Source organism: Procambarus clarkii, chromosome 40, assembly GCF_040958095.1.
Source record: "Procambarus clarkii isolate CNS0578487 chromosome 40, FALCON_Pclarkii_2.0, whole genome shotgun sequence".
In the NCBI taxonomy this organism is placed as follows: Eukaryota; Metazoa; Arthropoda; class Malacostraca; order Decapoda; family Cambaridae; genus Procambarus; species Procambarus clarkii.
Genome location: NC_091189.1, coordinates 28,846,082 through 28,867,598, shown reverse-complemented (window position 1 = coordinate 28,867,598; position 21,517 = coordinate 28,846,082). Strand labels below are relative to the sequence as shown.

General features: G+C 43.4%; 1 protein-coding gene across 3 annotated transcripts in view; it reads left to right on the top strand.

Annotated features, from left to right (window-relative positions):
* LOC123758005 (nucleolar transcription factor 1-A) overlaps positions 1-21,517 on the top strand; it is a 118,651-nt gene that overhangs the window by 17,379 nt on the left and 79,755 nt on the right. For all 3 annotated transcript variants that reach the window (XM_045742114.2, XM_045742117.2, XM_045742115.2), the window contains exons 2-5: positions 675-772; positions 5,119-5,205; positions 6,386-6,567; positions 15,465-15,651. In XM_045742114.2, the coding sequence (XP_045598070.2) occupies positions 706-772; positions 5,119-5,205; positions 6,386-6,567; positions 15,465-15,651 (523 nt within the window). In that variant the 5' untranslated portion in view covers positions 675-705. The remainder of the gene's footprint in view (positions 1-674; positions 773-5,118; positions 5,206-6,385; positions 6,568-15,464; positions 15,652-21,517) is intronic.

Here is a 21,517-nt window from a genome sequence, read left to right as displayed (position 1 = left end):
GTATTCAGTATAAAATGTATTTGTATGTTAATATTTTGGAGGGTGGGGAACGGATTAATTCAAATCCCTTTATTTCTTATGGGAAAAATCGCTTCGACTTACGATATTTCGACTTACGATCCATCTCTGGGAACGGATTAGCATCGTAAGTCGAGGCCCCATTGTATATAATACACACACACCGCTTTTATCACCTTTATCCACAATCGACTTGAGAATGGTCCAGGACGGACAGAACGTCGTCGTCCCTTCACTTTCTATTGTGTGATCTGGTCAACATATTTCAGCCACGTTATTGTGACTCATCATCTGCAATTTATTTTTGGCGCACTACGGGAATGTCATTATAAATGGTGCGCAGTGCAGGGGGGTTAATCCTAATTTTCCCCGGAATACAACCTGCCAAATCATTTAACAAGAAGGAGGGCATTTTACTGTTGGGTAAACAGAGGCTACAGTTAAGGATTGACGCTCAGTAAATCCTCCCCGGCCAGGATACGAACCCAGGACAAAGTGCTCGCAAAAATGCCGGGAGAGTGTTACAACTACACCACAGTGACTGCTAGTCTCCTTAGAAATAATTGCTCAAATGCCTGTAGTGTCTGTACTTAATACATAGCTACAAATGCACAGTTCCAAGTGTGAGCTTATTGTCATAAGATTTCTCTTTACAGGATTGCAATTGATTCTGGTTTAGACTGAGTAATGGGAAAACTCCTTTCCCAAGTGGATACTGAAGCATCAGTATCTCCCATGATGAATATCTTGACAGGTTAGTGATTTTTTAATTGCATGTACTGAACTGTATTATAGTCAAGCATAAATAGTAAAACTGAGGCTGTTTTGTCATGTTTATATATTTTTGCAAGATTTCCTCACATTATACCAAATGCCTCATGCATGATATTGACAAATGTGCAACACTTCTGTTTGATAATAAGTCAAGTTCCTATTGGAATTAACGTAACCCAGTTGTGGTCATTTCTGTACGAGCTCGGCCACCGTAGCTTCCCTAACTCTGACACTTCCACAGGGCAAAACCGTCAGTAGTTTCAAAGCATTGTACGATAGAGAGTACTGGGAAGACCGGACATGACGAGCGTTACTCCCATTCTGTAACTATTCTTGGCTAATTACACAGCCGCACGTTAGACCTCATGAAGACAAGCACTACCTGTCAGGCTCTGTATGACTCAAGGACCACCATGTATGTTTCTGGGGGGAGCCCCTACTGCTTCCCGCAGCTAACCGGGCTGATGTGAATGTATTAGACCCTGGCATCAGTCTTAGCAAATGGAGATCTAGGCCTACAAGGGACCATAAATCAGAACCTGGCCTCCTAAGAGGGGCACGTAGAGCAATGGCCTATAGAAACCCCCCGTGTGGTTGAAAGCATTCTATGTCTGTCATCGACCGGGTCAGGCACCCAAAAAGGTAAGTGCCCCAAAACAAACCCCCTATTCTGGTGAAAACATTGTTGCAAAAAGCCGAACGAGTGGACAGAACTCCCTAAGTGAAAACAAGCAAACTAGCATGACGTCACCACGTTGCTGTGTCGCTGTTTGTGCAAACCCCCCCCCCCCTACCTCCCTGGGAGTGGAAAGGGGGAGCCCCAGACCTTCACACTGGCTACCCACCCTTCAGTTCTTGGCTGATGTGATACTGGCAAGGTTATGTGCCTCTGGCTCCAGCAAATTGTTTCGGTTTTGTGCCTTGTGGTGTGGTGCTGTCTCTACAGCGCCTGACACCTGGGTGGACAGCGCTTCGGATTCGTAGTCCTGAGGTTCCGGGTTCAATCCCCGGTGGGATGTTTCTTTCACCCTGGTGCCCCTGTTACCTAGCAGTAAATAGGTACCTGGGAGTTAGACAGCTGCTATGGGCTGCTTTCTGGGGGTGTGTAACAAAAAGAAGGCCTGGTTGAGGACGCTAAGCCCCGAAATCCTCTCAAGATAACTTGAAGATAACGGTCGGTGCGTGAGCCAGGAGTAATTTCTTCAGTACTCTGGCAGCATGCGCCTAAGGGGTTTCCTTCCCCTAGGTGCCCTGTAACTAGTGCCCTTAAGTTTTGGGGCCTCCTTCCATAAGTCGCCTTGGGGTCTACCTCCGTTGTGTCTTTTGCTGCTCGGTGATTGACCACCCTTGGAGTCAGCTGGGGTTTGTGTGTTTCCCTATTTGTCTCTGGGTAGTGGGTAGTTTTTGTCACTGGTAGGGGTGCAGGGTACTGTGCAGCTTGTTATCACCTCACATAGCGGCCGACTCTGTTCCGCCTGGGTTTTTCTTTTTGTCTAGCTGCCTGGTGGGGGCTCTGCCACTTGGTTGGTCATACCTTATTGTTACTTGGTAACAATAAGGTATGAGACCCCGCGAGTATACATGTCCCGTGGGTTCAGCTTTAACAGTTTGCTTGGTAGTTTTGGGCGCCAGTTAGCAGTACCCTGCCTGGGCTTCGCTTTTGTGGAATACCACAACTAAGGGCCCTGGGAAACCCTGCAGGGGCTCTGCGGTCCAATGAATGCGACCCCTGTGTCCCCTCTCGCTTCGTGTGAATCGGAAGGTTGTTCTGTCCCCCTGTCGCTGGGAGACAATCACCGGTTGTGCCTCTGCCATGCTGCCTGTGGGGTTGGTAGCACTTTCGACCCCGAGTCGTGCGAGTTTTGTTGCTTGTATGTGCTCCAGTTCACCCAATCTACTGATCATGATATGTGGTTGCAGGCAGCTTCAATATTGCGTGCTAGGTTTTGAGTGCTGCAACATGATAGGTTGGTTGCTTCCCCGGATGCACTGAGATTGCCCCATTTTGGTTATAGGGACTCGGACTTGGGGGGTGGGAGTCGCTTTGACTTTGGTGCTGTCTGCACCCTCCTGTCCTTCCTGGTTGATACCTGGTTGATGGGGTTCTGGGAGTTCTTTTACTCCCCAAGCCCGGCCCGAGGCCAGGCTTGACTTGTGAGAGTTTGTTCCACTAGGCTGTTGCTTGGAGCGGCCCACAGGGCCACATACCCACCACAGCCCAGTTGGTCCGGCACTCCTTGGAGGAATAAATCTAGTTTCCTCTTGAAAATGTCCATGGTTGTTCCGGCAATATTTCTTATGCTTGCTGGGAGGGTGTTGAACAACCATGGACCTCTGATGTTTTTACAATGTTCTCTGATTGTGCCTATGACACCCCTGCTTTTCACTGGTTCTATTCTGCATTTTCTTCCATATCGTTCACTCCAGTACGTTGTTATTTTACTGTGTAGATTTGGTACTTGGCCCTCCAGTATCTTCCAGGTGTATATTATTTGATATCTCTCTCGTCTTCTTTCTAGTGAGTACATTTGGAAGGCTTTGAGACGATCCCAATAATTTAGGTGCTTTATCGCGTTTATGCGTGCTGTATATGTTCTCTGTATTCCCTCTATTTCAGCAATCTCACCTACTCTGAAGGGGGAAGTGAGTACTGAGCAGTACTCAAGATGGGACAACACAAGTGTCTTGAAGAGGACAACCATTGTGATGGGATCCCTGGATTTGAAAGTTCTCGTAATTCATCCTATCATTTTTCTGGCTGTCGCAATATTTGCTTGGTTATGCTCCTTAAACGTTAGGTCGTCTTCGGTAATGTCTTGGGCTGACATTCGGGCACAGGATTTTAGAGGTCGGACAGGGTCATGGCCGCTCGCTACCTTGTCAATGTTCCTTGGCCTTGTAGAGCCTGTGTCGCATTGGGTCGGCGGTTGCAGCCAGTTGTCTCAACTTAGGGTTGAGGAGTGTGGACCGATCATCTCCTGGGTAAGTCCCCATTTTTGTTTTTGTCTTTGGGTAGTTAGCTCAGGGGAGCCAATGGGGCTTCCCCCAGAAAACCTGCGTTGAATGTAATGAAACTCCATTTTCTGGGTGAGACCCGGAGGCTCCCTGGAAACCCTCTCTTCCTCCGGTCGGCAGTTTTTGCGTATTTTAACATTTTGCCCTAAGAACTGAAGGGTGGGTAGCCAGCGTGAAGGTCTGGGGCTCCCCCCCTTCCCCCTCCTGGAGAGGGGGGGGGGGTTGCACAGCTAGCAGCGTGGCAGTGTGGTGATATCATGCTAGGTTGCTTGTTTTCATTTGGGGAGTTCTGTCCACTTGTTCGGTTCTTTGTAACAATGTTTTCACCAGAATAGGGGTTTGTTTTGGGGCGCTTATCTTTCTGGGTGCCTGACCCGGTTGATGGTAGACATAGGATGCTTCCAATCACATGGGGGTTTCTATGGACGATTGCTCCTCGTGCCTCACTAAGGGGGCCAGGTTCTGGCTCGTGGTCCCCGGTAGACCTTGAACGCCATGCACATTGACTGATACCAGAAATCTGATATATCCATATCAGCCTGCATAGCTCCAGGGAGCCTCCGGGTCTCACCCAGAAAATGGCATTTCATTACATTCAACGCTGTTTTTTTTTCACATTTTGACATTTAGCCTCGGAACTGGTGTGTGGATAACTGGGGTTCCCCCCTACCCCCCTCTCGGTGATTGGGGAGCTGTGGAGACAAGCGATGTGGCGACATATGCTCGTTTGCTCGTTTTCATTTGGGGGTAGTTATGTCCAGTAGTTCAGCTTTCTGTAGCAATTTCTTAACCAGAATAGGGGTTTGTTTTGGGGCTCATACCTTTCTGGGTGCCTGACCTGGTTGATGGCAGACATAGAATGCTTCCAACCACATGTGGGTTTCTATAGGCCATTGCTCCTTGTGCCTCTCTGAGGGGGCCCAGGCTCTGGCTCGTGGTCCCCGGTAGGTCTAGAACTCCATACACTTGACTGATGCTAGGGTCTAATATATTCATATCAGCCCGGTTAGCTCGAGGGAGCCTCTGGGTCTCACCCAGAGAATGGCATTTCAATACATTCAACGCTGATTTTTTAACTAGTCCCCATTCTAGCATAAAGGAAGTGGGTAGCTCATTAAAAATTGTAATAAGAGAACCTGAGATAGATGCTCTAGAACACATTAGGAAAAATGTATCGAGCAAGTTCTCAAAACGAGCTGCGGAAGGAGAGCTCCTACTTAGCCTGTAGTGAAAAGTTCAAGTCGGTTTTTTGTTTTTCTACTTTCCAGTGTAAACAAACAAAATCCTAACTATTGTTAATTGATCTTACAGAAAAAAAGAAAAAGAGGAAAAAGAAAGGAAAGGAACAAGTTGAAGAATCTGCAGTACAAGAGGTTACATCTATGGAATCTGCAGGAAGTAAGTATAAAGTGGAACCTTGCTAGTCAAAGTTAATTGGGTCCAGAAGGCCATTTGAGTGCCGATATGTTCGAGTACCGAATAATTTTTTCCTATAAGGAATAACGTAAATTGGATTAATCAATTCTAGATCACAAAAAAACATCCATATGAGAGCAGTAAAAAAATGAAATAAATGCAAATATATTCTCACTTTACCAGCACTTAGGAGAATTGATGGAGTATGTGGAAGGTGGCAAGGAAGGAGACGTTATTGTTTGACTGGGGAGTCCCCCTATCATAAAAACTTCAAGTAATTGTGCTTCTCGGGTTCTTTCTCCTTTTTATCATTTTCTATTTCCCTCTTGAGATTCACTGAATGCTTTTCCACCAAGAAATTTATCCAATGATATTTGTTGCGAGAACGGACACACAGGCACCACTTTAATATTTTACTACAAGTTTTTTTTTCATTTCTATCGTGGTTCTGACTAATTTTCTTTTTATTTGGCTCATTAGTCGAGCCTGGCCCAGGCTGGGCTTGGGGAGTAGAGGAACTCTGAAACCCTCTCAGGTATGCTCCGTGTATCACCAACTTTGTTAGGTGCCATGGTGACTTATTTATGATAAGAATATAGAAAATATCAAAGAAAACAAAGTGTATAGAGAAGTTTAATGGGGTATGTACTGAATGACAGCTACTGGGAAACTGGTTCGTCCATTATGTGTGTATATTTGTGCCGAGCACACAGGCGCGACCGAACACGAACACAGTGTATGAGTCCTGAATTGTTCGAGTTGGAAGCCGTTCGAGTACTGAAGTTCATCTGTCTTTGATATACAAATTTGCATGAATACCATGATATTGGAAGCCAGTCCAAGTTTTACATATAACCTCCCCATCCCCCCACCCCCCCACCCCTGTCTTGTGGATTCAGTGGAATCCCAGGTTGTATAACTTATACCATGTCATGATCCAGAGACAAGGTGCACAACTTGGGAATACAGACGTCGAGGGTCCGAATCCTCCGCATTGTTACAACTTATTTTCAGATTGAATATTGATGAATTACTGTATATATTATGCTTTTTTTCTCTATAAGCTGTGTTCTCAAGTTGAAGATTTCATTGCCTAAAATGCCATATATTTTTGTATTATACAGTACTATAATACAAATTTCACCTTTTAATAAACTTTCAGTGTCCCCAAAAAAGAAGAAGAAAAAGAAGAAAGATATCAAAAGTCAGCATGAAATTTTAGAAGTTGTAACAGAAAAACCAAAGAAAGAAAAGAAGAAAAAGAAAAACAAGAAGCTGGATGAAGATCAAAATGAAGTGAGTGTACACAGCAGCAACAGCAGCAGAATGAGCAAAGACGACTTGGTGAGTGTAATTGTACAGTTGTGCTTACCTATTGGTGAACACAGGGCTACACTCTAGCTCTTGATGCTCACTTTCCTAGCTTTTTAGACCAACAAATTAAAACAAATATCTAGTCCTAATTTAATTGTATTTGCCCCCTTGAAGTTGTGGGTGAATGTGGTTTTGCTGGCTGCTTCTTTCGGTGCACTTTGTGTTCCTTGTTGACAACCTGTAAAGAGAAAAGCAATAAAGATGGCACAATGAAATCACAAGTGAGTGATGTAAATGAATGGGAAAATTTGGAGGCCATATCATGGGTTCAAACCTGCACCTCTGGACTTCCCAGACACACACAAAAGTAAAAGCTAAGATTGCTCATGCTGGCTTGGGAGAGGTAAAAGCAGACGCTGGATAAAATTGAATCACGCTGGCTGCTCATGGAGAAGACAAGTGGTTTTCATATGGAAATGAGCCTCTCTGAGCAACCTAACAGTATTAGGTTTGTAAGGTGTGTTTAGAAGCACCCAGACAGCAAGCATGTTCTGTAATAGTATGCAAGGAGGAGTTGTCAGATTATAGAGGTTTAGATCTCTGCTTAACTCCTCTATAGAAGCATTATAGTTACCCAAATCCACCACAGCCTCCAAGTAGTATGAACTATAACACCGTGGCTTCAATTTGACCAACGACTTGGATCGGACGTTAGAGTGGTGGTCTTGCTACTTGCAGGTTGATATTTAATCCTGCCTGTCCAAGTAGTTGGGCAGCATTCCTTTCCTTCATCTTATCCTAAATCCTTATCCTCATATTGCTTCCAAGTGTTATAGTCATAATTGCTTAATACTTTCTTCTGGTAATTACCTTCCCTTAAAAAGAGCCAATCACCAAAAGTGATTTGGTGCCAATGTTTATTTCCACAATAGTATGGTTGACAATTTATATGGCATGGGCATGAATCACTAATTCCTATGTGCTTTAGAGGGAGGTTGGGAAAGTATAATATCTCAGTTGGGCAGGGGGTTTCCTGCCTCTTGAGATCTTTTCAATTAGGCCTCCCAATAGCTCGGTGGAAGAGCTTCCGCCTCACACTGTGGGGTCGGCAGTTCAAGTCTCCTATTGCCTAAGTGAAGGAAATTAAATACCTTGCCTTACATTACCTCTTACTGTATGTACTTAGAGCCACACCTGATATTCTTGGCAAATTCCAAATTGTTATGGGGTGTTTGCTGCTATATTTTCTGACAAAACAAATATTTTGCAATAGAGGGAGTATTCTTGCTTAGTTGTGCTTGCAGGGGTTGAGCTTTGGCTCTTTGGTCCCACCTTTCAACTGTCAATCAACTGACTATTGTGTAATAAATATCTAATTTGGATTTAGTCCCATGTTCTGTGAGTTTCAGGACACTGGTGGTCAAATGGTTGGACAATGACTAATTGTTTAACAGAGTCTATGCAGGCAGTAAAGGGGCTCTTTATTTTCTAGCTCAGATGTTTTGCCTGCCTTGAGGAGAAATGTGAGCGAAGATAGGTAATAATCGTTTAATTTTATGTTCTATCCTTCTAACACCACACACATGCTTCTTAGATAGTTCATTTCTACTGCTCTGACTCTTAATTGTTCATATAACACCATCCATACTGCACCATCTGTATTGCAACCATTCATACTGCACCATCCATACTGCACCATCTCTCCACCTCCATAATCACATTTTTCTGTGGGGAGCCCCGTCGGCACCCTGAAGCTATCCGAAATGATATGTGCTATGCAATATTAGTTTTGGAGTCCAGTCACAGGAGTCCTTTTGCCTCCGAAGGACCACAAGCCAGAACCTGGTGTCCTCAGAGAAGTGCAGGGAGCAATGGCCTATGATCACTTTACATTTAAAATGTCATAATTGCCATCAACCGGGAAAGGACCCAGAAAGGTAGGCAGATCAAAACAGACCACTGACTGGTTAACCTGTGCAATCTACAGCCTAATAGATCAAAATAACTCCTCTAGAAAGAAACCCAACAAGCAACACTTCATGCAGCTAGCACTCTCCCTCATTAGCGCTACACAGAAGGGGGGGGGGAGTGGGGAACTGACAACCCATCACCCAGTTCTTGAACTGATGTGCTGGTAGGAACAACCATGGACATCTTCAAGAGGAAACTAGACTGTTTTCTAAAAAATGTGCTGGACCAACTGGGCTGTGGTGGGTATGTGGGCGTGCGGGCCGCTCCAAACAACAGCCTGGTGGACCAAGCTCTCACAAGTCAAGCCTGGCCTCAGACCAGACTTGGGGAGTAGAAGAACACCCAGAACCCCATCAAGTAGGTATCAAGCAGTCAGGCAGTCACCCCTGGCCTCAAGTTCCTGTTCTGGATTTTTGTCCTGTGTGGCTGTTCCAGCTGTGTGTGTGTCTTAGTGTACAAGTGCAGCATGTACTTAGGTCACCCTTCACTATGTACTCTGTAAGTACAGTGTCACCTTGACTTATGATTGCCCCGACTTACGATAATTTCGAGTTACGATGTAAATTTGATAAAAAAATGCAACTCTACTTACGATAGTGTCATCGACTAACGATATATGTTGGTACACGTTTGGGTCAACCGAGCACGTGGTTCCCGGTCACGCGGGCCGACCTGCCTCAGTTTACTACAGCTGCCCGCTTAGTGTCGATCACGCCTATAAGAAATTCCGTTTTTGTGGTGATTTTTTGCTTTTTGAACATAAAACTGATTATTATATATCATGCCATGGGTCCCAGGAAAGTCAGTGGTAAGGTTCAACATATGAAAACCCATGTAAGGATGACCATAGAGCAAACACAAGAGATCATTCGTAAATATGAAGAGGGTGTGCGGGTTGTTGAACAAGCTAGGCAGTACAACAAAGCTCAGTCAACGATATCCACCATACTTGCTAAGAAAAAAGCAGGCAAAACGTAGGAGAGTGTACCCCAGAGAAGTCATCACTGCCTAATGTTATAATGGAAGGGGACTCCCCTTCCAAACAGTAACACCTCTCCTTCCCCCTCCTCACCATCTTCCATACACATCAAGAGTCCTCCATAAAGGTAAGATAAACATATGTACTGTATTTAATTAGAGAAAATTTTTTTATTCAGTAGAAAATGTATTTTTAAGTTAATATTTTTAGGGGTGTGAAACGGATTAATCCAATTCCCTTTATTTCTTACGGGAAAAATCGCTTTGACTTACGATATTTCGACTTACGGTACGTCTGTAGGAACGGATTACCATCGTAAATCGAGGCTCCACTGTACTACCCTTGCGTGTCAGGGTTATCTTTCCTGAGAAGTTCGGGAATCGCTCCCCATTTGAGGACTTTGTCGCTTGTCGTTTTCTTCGCCCTGGGGGTACGTCGGAGGTCTGGGGCTTTCTATCTTGCCCCAGGTATGGGCGTGTTATTGGCTGGAAAGGGTGCACTGTGGCCGGTGCAGCTCACTTTACTTTAACACAGCGGTTGATGTTTCTCTTTGGTTGCCAGTTTGTTTTTGTCTTTGGGGGTTTTGGTTTTTCTTTTCTGGCATTTTTCCGTGGTTCCGCTTCTTTCATCAGGCCGGTCTAGTGAGGTACCTCGCTTGTTCGCCTTACTGCTCCTCACTATGCATCTGGTTTGCCTTACTGCTCCTCACTATGTGTCTGGTATTTCTGATGTGTATATATCACCATTTGTATGGTGATCAGATGGCTTCTTTGATGGTGTCCCACCTGCGGTCTTTTACTTAGGGACAGTGTAAAGTTTCCTAATGGTCTTTCTGTCATTTTCTTTCTCTTTGTCGCTTTTGGACCAGGTTATTTTGCCCTTTTTCATTGCTTTTTCTGGATCGGCATATCGTGCCTAGTACTGTCGCTTCTTATCGTGCAGCATTGTCAGAGCCACTGCAGCTTTCATTTGGTGTGGATGTCACTTCCACTCCATTCCGCAAGCGCTCTCGTGCTTTTTTTCACCTCTGCCCTGCTCTTGTGCTGCCAGAGCCTTCTTGGTTTTTGGACCGGGTTCTTTCCTTTCCTTTCTTCTTCTCGCTTTGTGGTGGCACTTTCTGTTTGGAATTGCTTTTGGAAAGCCTTGTTTTTGTTGGCCTTGGCCTCTGGGGGTTTGGTTGGGGAGCTTCATGCTCCTCTCTGATGCTGGGAATTCTGTTCATTTACAGGTTTCTCCTCCTTTTCTGGTAAAGTATGAGACGGCTGGCTTTTGGAGGGGTCCTTTGGTTGTTGATGCTTGGACGGTTAGGCTGCGGGTGCATCGTGTTTTGTGTTCGGTGGTGGCTTTACGCCGCTACCTGCGGGCCACTAGTTTGGTGAGGGTGGACGCTCTCTGGGTGAATCTGGTTTCCCTGGTTTCCTGTTCCCAGGCTCGTGTCTCAGGTTGTCTGCAGTGTCATTCAGTCTAGCCAGCCTGTTGTTCACCCTTGTGTCTGTGATGTTCAGAAGTATGCTGCTCTTGCGACAGTTTTTGGGTCGCCATTCAGGTGTGGGGGTTTTGGAGATCTTACAAGGTTCTGGCCGCCTGGTATCTCGTGAATGTTCCAGTTCCTTCACGACCTTGTGTGGCCTTGTGTCACATGTTGCGGCTGTCTGTATCTTTTCCAAAGGATACCTGATCAACCAGGCTGTAACTCATACGTCAGGCTGCGAGTAGCCGCATCCAACAGCCTGGTTGATCAGTCCTGCAATCAGGAGGCCTGGTCGACGACTGGGCCGCGGGGACGCTAAGCCCCGGAAGCACCTCAAGGTAACCTCAAGGTTCCCTGTCTTGAAGTCTGTGGTGCTGCCGGGTAAGTCCCTATTTTTACTTATCTTTGGATTTTTGTTTTTGTTTTAAATAGATATATACAAGAGTTGTTACATTCTTGTATAGACACTAGTATGCATAGCGTTTCGGCAAGTTCTAAATCCTATGTTCCCTGGAATGTGACCCCCACGAAGACTCGTTTTTACAACCAGGTACCCATTTTACTGTTGAATTAAACAGAGGCTACAGTTAAGGATTTGCGCCCAGTAAATCCTCCTCAGCCAGGATACTAACCCATGACAAAGCGCTCGTGGAACGCCACGCGAGCGTCTTAACCACTACACCACGGAGACTGGTAATGTTACTATCAGTTAGCTTCAGGGAGCTGACAGGGGCTCCCCACAGAAAACCAGCGTTGAATGTAATGAAACAGCATTTTTTGGATGAGCCCTGGAGGCTACCTGACACCTTCCCTCCCTCCGGTCGGTGGTTTTCATCGTTCAAGAACTGGGGTGGTGGCCTGCCAGCTCCCCCTCCCCCCCTTTGGTGTAGCGCTAACAAGTGGGAGTGCTAGTTGAATGAAGTGTTGCTCGTTTTGTTTTTTCCTAGGAGAGTTATTTTGATCTTTTAGGTTGTAGATTACACAGGTTAACCAGTCAGTGGTCTGTTTTGATTCGCCTATCTTTCTGGGTCCTTCCCTGGTCGATGGCAATTATGATATACTTTAAATGTAAAGTTCTCATAGGCCATTGCTCCCTGTGCCTCTGAGGGGGCCAGGTTTTGGCTCATGGTCCTTGGTAGGCAAAAGGATTCTTGTGACTGATGACCCCAAACTAATATACCTCATATCATTTCGGATAGTTTTAGGGAGCCTCGGGGCTCACCTAGAAAATGACATTTCATTACATTCAATGCCTAATTTATGGTGTTGAAAAGAAGGAAACTGTAGAACTTGATAAAAAAAAGACAACTGCATAGTAAATATATACAGTGAGTGTTGTTAATGCTTTCCTGAGATAGCTTTCTTGTGGTTGGACCCAGTCAACAATTGGGTTACATAGGGACAACATTGCCAATGTTTAGCATGCAATTGTCTGCTTTGGTGTGTTTTACTATTTTTAATGGTACAGTATTCTTCCTGGGTACTGTGGTGATTCTACATCCTCGGATATTTCTGTCTATTGAGGGGGCCAGATGTTGGTCTTGGGATCCAGTAGACACTCCATAATCAATGGAGTCCAGTAGAGTTCATTTCATTCAATGTTTGATTTTTCTCTACTTTGATGCCTAATGCCTGAGTTGCGTCATTTGAGGATCTCAATAGTTCTGTGTAGGTACGGTAATTGGAATTTTAACACACAGATCTAATCCTTCATGGGTCCTTAGACATTTTTACATCTATAGATATTGTGATTTGTTATGTGTATTACAATATCTATATAGAATTTGCAAATTACAATTTCAAATTACTGTCTCCACTCGATTATCCGGACTATATGGGAAGGACCCCCAGCTGGATATTCACGTGTTCCGGATAATGGTACTTTTTCACCTACGAGTCCAAAGGTGACCAATTCCAACTATTTTTATACTACAAGCAACATAATTTGAATTGCCTTGCCACATATAATTATTAAATATTCAACTAGAAACCTCAACTTACCTTGTTGGTGTTCGTCTTCTTGATTGATGCCACACATCTTGAAGTTAAGAATTCTTAACAATTTACGTAACCTATACTAACACAACACTAAAATTAACACTTAAAATTACTATACAGTTCATTAAGGAAAGTTAGTTTTGACTGCCAGCTGCTGAAGCCTCACTGGTTGAAGGCATTTAGGTTGCCTGTGAGGTCTCACTTGTTAAAGGCGCTTGCTTGTGCCTCACTTGTTGAAGGCATTTGGCTTGCCTGTGACGCCTCACTGGTTGAGGTGTATAACACGTAACTTTTCTTTAATTGTAAGGACAACCTTCTTCCTCTCAACACCTCCAGAACGATTGTTGCTACTACCATACATAGTCTTGGCCAAAAATGTTCAAAGTTGTACTGTATTGTGAAAATAAAAAAGTTACTGGTATTTAAAAAAAAAATCACTAATGGCGTGGCACTGTAACGCCGCACTGGTTGAGGCGTATAACACGTAACTTGTCTTTAATTATTAGGACAACCTTCTTCGTCTTAACACCTCTAGAACGATTGATGCTGCTACCAGACATAGTCTTGGACAAAAATGTTCAAAGTTACTATGAAAATAAAAAAGTTATTTAAAAAAATATTTCACTAATGGCGCAGCACTGTGGTATAACACGAGGGTAGAGAGCACATGGCTTGACCAGTGTTGGACGGGTCCACTTGGGGCAGCTATAGCTCGTTACGTAGGCCGCTAGGAGGAAAAAAAACTCAAAATATATGTTTGAAGGAAACTTCAGCCTGTGCACATTGTTTTTAGGAAACTTATATATTTGTTATTACATAATTACTAATATTTCATTTGTTTTTGACTATGATGAATTGTTCTAAAACTAATAGTAATTCCTGTACCCAGGTGGTCCCTCCCAATGCTCCCTTCCCACCCACCCCACCCCCTCCTCCACCATGCGCCTCGAGCCAGCCAGCGACAGCCAGACGGGATTAATACGGTACGGCCTGCCCCATGGCTTTCATATCCGAACAATTCAATGATTATCCGGCTGACTGTCCGGATAGTGTAACATCGGCAGCAAGTTAACCGGCTCCGATTTTTTATCCGGCTCCCATGGCCATTTTGGCCGGATATTGAGAACTTTATCCGGTCATGATTTTCGCCGTATAAGGGCGTTTTCTGGATGTTCGAATCCCAGATAATCGAGTGGTTACAGTATATAGTATTGCAAATTACAATATCTTCAGAGATTGTAATTTGTTATAGTATATAATTGGCATTATATATACTACTGTATATATAATTGGCATAATATACATACCAGATATATAGTACTTACCGGGTATGTACAGTGGTACCCTCATTTTCAAATTTAATCCCTTCCCAGAGACGGCTCGTAAACCGAAAATTCACAAACCGAAACGAATTTTCCCCATAAGAAATAATTTAAATTCAATTAATCCATTCCACACTCCCCAAAAAATTAACTTTAAAATGCATTACATACATAATACAGTACATGTACTACAAATATTTTGTTCTACAGTACATTATGTACAAGTTATACATGTATCTTACTTTTATTGATGACTTTTAGCATATGGAAGACGGTGAGGAGGTGGGAAGGTGGAGGTGTGTAGTGTTTGGAAGGGGTGTCCCTTTCCATTATAACATCAGACAGTGATGACTTCTCTGGGGTCCGCTCTCGCCTACGTTTTGCCTGCATACCACTAGGACCTGGTTGTGGTTCACTGCTTGTTTGTCTCACTCAGAACCTTTCCACAGAGACTTGTTTTTCCCTACATTTTAACACTTGTCTGTAGTGAGATATCACATTGTCATTAAAAAGGTCAATACAACACCCCTGCAACAACAGCTTTATCTGGGCGAGTCTTTTCAGCAAAACTTTGCAATTCTTCCCATACTTCTCACATTTTTTAATGAGGAAGGGACATCCTCTACTGCCTCTACTCACAAATATTTTCTTAGGTTGAACCTTACCACTGACTTTCTTGGGACCCATGGCGTGATATATAATAATTGCTTTTATGTTCAAACCCCAAAAAACAGAAAAACTATGAAATTCTTTATGAAAAATTCAAGCACGCTAGGCGGGAGGCACTGGTAAACTGAAGCATGTCTCGCCTGTGCCAGGAACCATGCGCTTGGTCGACCCATGCATGTATCAACAAATTTGTCACCAAGCGAGGTAAAGGTCGCAAACCAATGCAAATTTTATGAAGAAATTGAGATCGTAACCCAAAAAATTTATAAAGAGGGAGAGTCGTCAACTTAGGTTCCCTGTACTGTATAGTGTACTGTAAACAGTGAATTAAAGAAAATCCACTCATGGATGTCAACCAACAAACTCTAAACATAGGAAAGGCTTATTCATTTTATTTGGAAGCAAATCATCAAACCAAATTCACCTTCAGATAGACAGTGTCAACATTAGCATTAGAAATGAGGGGAACGAATGTACATGTATATTATATATGCACTTATACATTTTTTTTTTTCAGAGTACATCAGCGGATGCCTCCTCTCCATCCAAATCTCCCAAAACAGCTGTGGAATCGTCTAATAAGAAGCGAATGCTAGAAAACAGCACACACAGCCCAGCAAAAAAGAGGAAGATGCAGAAAAGTACTGAAAGGTCCCGAAGCAAAACGGTGTCCATATCAGAGGATGTTAATGGTGGTGTTCTTGGTAAGTTTAGTAATGGTCAGCTCAAATGCTGAAAGCACTGACTATTAGTGGACACACAGCTCTTTGATATCTCTATTGTGTTAATCCTGTCTGTGTATATGGGCCAATAACATTAAAATGGTGCAGTCTGTTTTCTCACTGGTGGTTGGGGGGTCATTGTGTACTATCAGTCTTGTGATTATCCAAAATTCCACTTGTGGGCTGTGTTATTTTCCATTTCTATTTGCTAGCTTTTCTAGTACAACTTCGTCCTTGCTAGCTTATGAAAAAGTATTAATCACAGTAAAATTGTAATTTTAGCCATGTTGGGCACAAAACTAAGAGGTCAAAAGGATGCGAGGTTGAATCTTCACACAACATCTTGGACCCACCGCTTTAACCAAGGAAGAGGAAGGACAGACTCTTGAGTTCCAATGAGACGTAAGATCCATCTCCAAGCCGATTTAGGAAGACGTAAACTGCCACAGAGGAGCTTCTGTCTTCCCTTAGGGTAGAAAAAGATATAATCTCTCTCTCTCCCACTAAAAGGAGGGAAAGAATATATGGTCAATGCTTGGGCCTTGCTAAGAAACTCCCCAGGAACAAAGTAAAAATATAGCTTCCAGCCTCCAACTCCTCTTCAGTAAGCACCTGCAAGAGTAAACTGTTGTTTCTTAGGGCTTGCAGCCAGAGAAGGAAAAAAGGATGGGCGCTTAATGGCTGAAGTACCTGAAAGCAGGGTTTGAAAAGTGCCCTTTCAATCATGGGTATCGTCTCATCTTGTAAATAAGTTGGAACAAAACACACGGCACTAAGAACTGCTTTTACCTCAACAGCACAAATGCTTGAAACAGAAAGGTGAATGGGGTCCTCGTAATGATGAAAACAAAAATGGGGGAGACCAAATGATGGACCATAATACAAGACAGCTCTCGGCAACGTTGGGGCTAGCACACTTACTAGAACTGGAGAAGATTCAAAGGTTTGCCACCAGACTAGTACCAGAGCTGAGAGGTATGAGCTATGAGGAGAGACTGCGGGAGTTAAACTTCACATCGATGGAAGACAAAAGAATTAAGGAGGACATGATCACCACATACAAGATTCTCAAAGGAATCGATAGGGTAGATAAGGACATGCTATTTAACACAAGTGGCATACACACTAGGGGACACAGGTGGGAATTGAGTGCCCTAATGAGCCAGAGATATTAGAAAAAACTTTTTTAGTGTCAGAGTGGTTGACAAATGGAATGCATTAGGAAGTGATGTGGTGGAGGCAGACTCGTACACAGTTTCAAGTGTAGATATGATAGAGCCCAGTAGGCTCAGGAACCTGTACACACGCTTTCTAACTTCAGAATTGCTGTTAAATACATGGATGGCGATATACCAAAGAAATTGTTCACGACTTTTGTTAGGCCAAAGCTAGAATATGCAGCAGTTGTGTGGTGCCCGTATCTTAAGAAGCACATCAACAAACTGGAAAAGGTGCAAAGACATGCTACTAAGTGGCTCCCAGAACTGAAGGGCAAGAGCTACAAGGAGAGGTTAGAGGCATTAAATATGCCAAAACTTGAAGACAGAAGAAAAAGAGGTGATATGATCACTACATACAAAATAGTAACAGGGAATTGATAAAATCGATAGGGAAGATTTCCTTAGACCTGGAACTTTAAGAACAAGAGGTCATAGATTTAAACTAGCTAAACACAGATGCCAAAGAAATATAAGAAAACTCACTTTCGCAAACAGAGTGGTAGACGGTTGGAACAAGTTAGGTGAGGTGGTGGTGGAGGCCAAGACCGTCAGTAGTTTCAAAGCGTTATGACAAAGAGTGCTGGGAAGACGGGACACCACGAGCGCAGCTCTCATCCTGTAACTACACTTAGGTAATTACCAGTTGATTGACAGTTGAGAGGCAGGACCAAAGAGCCAAAGCTCAACCCCCGCAAGCACAAATAGGTGAAATAGGTGAGTACTTACCAGCTAGCCCAGCGTTTCTCAACTGCGGTTCCGTGGAACCCCTTGTGGGATATCTGGGGCTTGACTCATATATTCAATTATTTACTTATTTGATTTAATAAATCGAAGGACCACCCACTTTTGAGAAAAGAGGGAAAACTAATAAAAGTGATCATTAGAATAACACTAGAGAACCAGTGTCTATGGATAATTATTAAAAGGATAATCACTTGAAATAATGAATGGACTGTATTATTAATTAATTAAAGTCAGAGCCTCAAAGACCTACATTGGGGGGGTATTTCTAGAAATTCATATACATTTAGGAACCAGTGTGGTTCGCCACCAGTTCATTGCTGAGTAAATGATATTATAAATCTAAACTACTATAGATTCAAATATGAGAACTCAAATTGTGAATATTAAAGATCATGAATTACTGAGCAACAGTCAGAGCAAACACATCAATTACCAATCATCATTTCTGGCAATAATCTATTCAATGAAAGATTCTACAGGAATTATATAAGAATCAAAATCATATTAAATAAATTTGTACGAAAAATGTCTTAGCTTTAAGACGAGTTCTGTAATATCATTTCGTCATTCGTCCTCGTGGTCACAGGATCTCCACAAAAAAAGAACTCGAGGTGAATATCACGAATGAAGAGAAACAACTTGATGACTCCTCGCATACACGCTGAAATCAGAGAAATTTAAGTAGCATTTGAATAGGCTACATTTTATTTTCAATATTCATGAAAACGGAGGAAATTGCCGAACCTTTACTAACGTTGTATATTGGGTATCCTCGCTATATGACGACAAACTACTCACAAATATATAATCTAGGATGATGCATCAAACGAGAAACATATACTTATCGTGAGCGTATTGAATACTGAGGTCTGCCGGAACCGCGTCAGCCAGTCCCTGACGTCCACTGCTGTGTACGTGTAATTACGGGTCTTGGCTTCAATTGTTGACGCGTTATTAACTGGCTGGGCACTATAGAACATGTGGATAAGTAATTATTAACTGTTGACCAAGTATCAGCGTAATTCTTGCCGATAAATTCCCCAGTCACAACCACGTGTCTCGCCACTCTTCACACCAAGGATGCCCTCTCTCGCACAATGGCGTCGCCGCCTCCCTCAACCCGTCTCTCGCATTCACCACAGAAATTATTAATCACGAATAATTCTTTTCCGCACAATTATGGATGTAATACGTTAATGAGAACTGGGTTGCAATTATAGGGATTTAAATATTATCATATTCTCGTTTTATGGTGTCAAACGAGAAATGGAGAAGATTTTATTTTCTCCATGACATTCGTACGTAACAGAAAGGACTGTTACTACATAACAATTTTAGTTAATAACTCTCGGTTTGAGATTATTGGGAGTTATGTTTTCCGTAGGTAATTATTACACGGAATACTGATAATTTTAGAGAACCACATTCAATTCTCTAACACATTGGTAATAAACGTGTCTATCTAGACATTATCTGACGCAATGTTGCTACTCGATTTCAAGAGAATTCTAGCACTAATACGCAGATGAAATGGTTAATTTATGTTGACACTACCGTTAGTGAAATTAGTAACTACTGTAGTTAGTATATAATGATGATGATTTATTATAATACAATAGTAGTTTATTAGTGTTGGAAATTTCCAACACCCCTAGGTACCCAGGGGTTCCACAAAGGGTCATTTCTGGGGGGGGGGGGAGCCTCTTCGTCTCCCCGGAGCTTACTAGGCTGATATGCTAATATCTTATATACGAGACCTGGTGTGAGATACGAGACTCGCGCCAGGTAACCCCAGGCAGGGTACTGCTAACCAGTGCCCAAAACTACCAAGCAAACACACTAACGCTGAACTCCAGGGACGTGTACACTCACGGGGACCTAGCAGGGGGTGCCACCAGAGAAGCACCATAATAGGTCAAGCACAAGTGGGCAATAAGCAGGACAGATCCCCTCACAAGACAAAAAGAAAAAGAAACCCCCACAAGAGGACAGTGTACCCTAGAGGAACAGAACTGGCTGCTATAATCGATGAAAACAAGTTGCGCAGCACCCTGCGCCCCTTTCCAGTGCAAACTGCCTCTTACCCTAAGGTAAACAAGGGAGACAAAACACCCAAATACCCAAAGGGCGATCAAAAAAACGAGCAGTAAAATGGCCAAGCTGAGGCAGGACCCAAGAAACTTGTGGAAGGTAACCTCAAGCTCCAGGAGCAGTACTTACAGGGCACCTAGGGAAGGAAACCCTAGGTGCATGCAGCCCGAGTACTGGAGAATAACTCCTGGCTCTCGCACCCCTGGAAGACAACCATCACACTCAAAGCACAGTGCTGAAACTATCACTAGAGCCAGAGCACACGACCGTAGCCTCTAGCATCAGCCGAAGAACTGACGGGTGGATAGGCGGCGTGGAGAGGGGGGGTCTGGGGCTTCCCCTTCCCCCTCCAGGGGAGAGGGGGGAGCTGCTCAGACAGCGGCGCGGCGACGTGTGACGTCATGCTCGTTTGCTTGTTTCTTTTAGGGGAGTTCTATCCACTTGTTTGGCTTTTGGTAGATATATTTCACCAGAATAGGGGTTTGTTTTGGGATGCTTATCTTTCTGGGTGCCTGACCCGGTGACGGTAGACATAGAATGCTTCCAACTACACGGGGGTTTCTATAGGCCATTGCTCCCCATGCCTCTCTGAGAGAGCCAGGTTCTGGCTCGTGGTCCCCAGTAGGCCCACAGAACTCCATACACATGACTGATGCCAAAGTCTGACATTAGCATATCAGCCTAGAAAGCTCCAGGGAGCCTCCAGGTCTCACCCAGAAAATGGCATTTCATTACATTCAACACTGGTTTTTTGTTTTAAATTTTTCTCATTTAATCAGTATCAGGAGCGAAGTCAGAAATTGTCTCCTGCCAACAAAATCTGTGTGCTATCGAATGTTAGACCTGGAATTGTTTCAAGGGTACAAAGATTGAGAAATGTTACAGGAGCCTAACATGAGGAAATCCAAGTTTGAGTCCTTGATTGGGGAGAAATCCTTGGGTACTGTTCCTTCACTGTTCACCTTTGTTCACCTTGTACCATAGTGTTAGGCTTCAAATGAACTGTGGGAGGGAGAGCTCAATGAGCTGTAAAATAAGAATTGGGCAACTTCCGCTCTTGTTCCCTCTTGTGATCAAGAGATAATTTCTATGCAGTCCGTAATGTAGCATAACATCTATTCCCAATACAGTACAAGGAATACAAGGTAGCATTGATGAACCTGTGACAAAAAATAAATATAAATAAACTGAAAAGAACTTTATGTATTGCATAGGGATAAGTAGACGAGAGCCTCCACCCCCTCCCCGACCCCATACACAGGTAATGTAGTCCCCAAATATGCTGTGTACAGCAATGTAAATGCTCTCATCCTGGATGCTGTGAATATAGAAAGAAACTCAAGAGGAGAAACCCCACTGAACCAATATGGAGAAGGCACCTCTATATAACTGATTGGTTTTGACTCCTTTAAGTTTGCATAGTACCTTAACACTTGGGCTGCTAAGGGCCATTTTGCCTTCAACACCCACAGGCGCAACAATAAAAAAAATCCCCAAAATTCTTTCGTCTTATAAAAGTGTTCATTTGTGTGTTCTGATCGTGGGAAAGTAAACAAAAAATCGTTGGTGGCATATTTTGGGCACAATAGGGCAGGGAATAAGGCCGGCAAAAAAGAGGCGTTGACAGAACAGTCGCCAGACGAGGTTTGCTCCACCCGAGCTGTCAGGCAGGGGTTGCCACAAAGATGATATTACCTGATTATTTCAATGTGTCTGATTTTTTCTTTGTTTTTTTGCATTAATATTATTCAATAGTGTGTATTGTGATATATATATAATAAAATGTATGAACC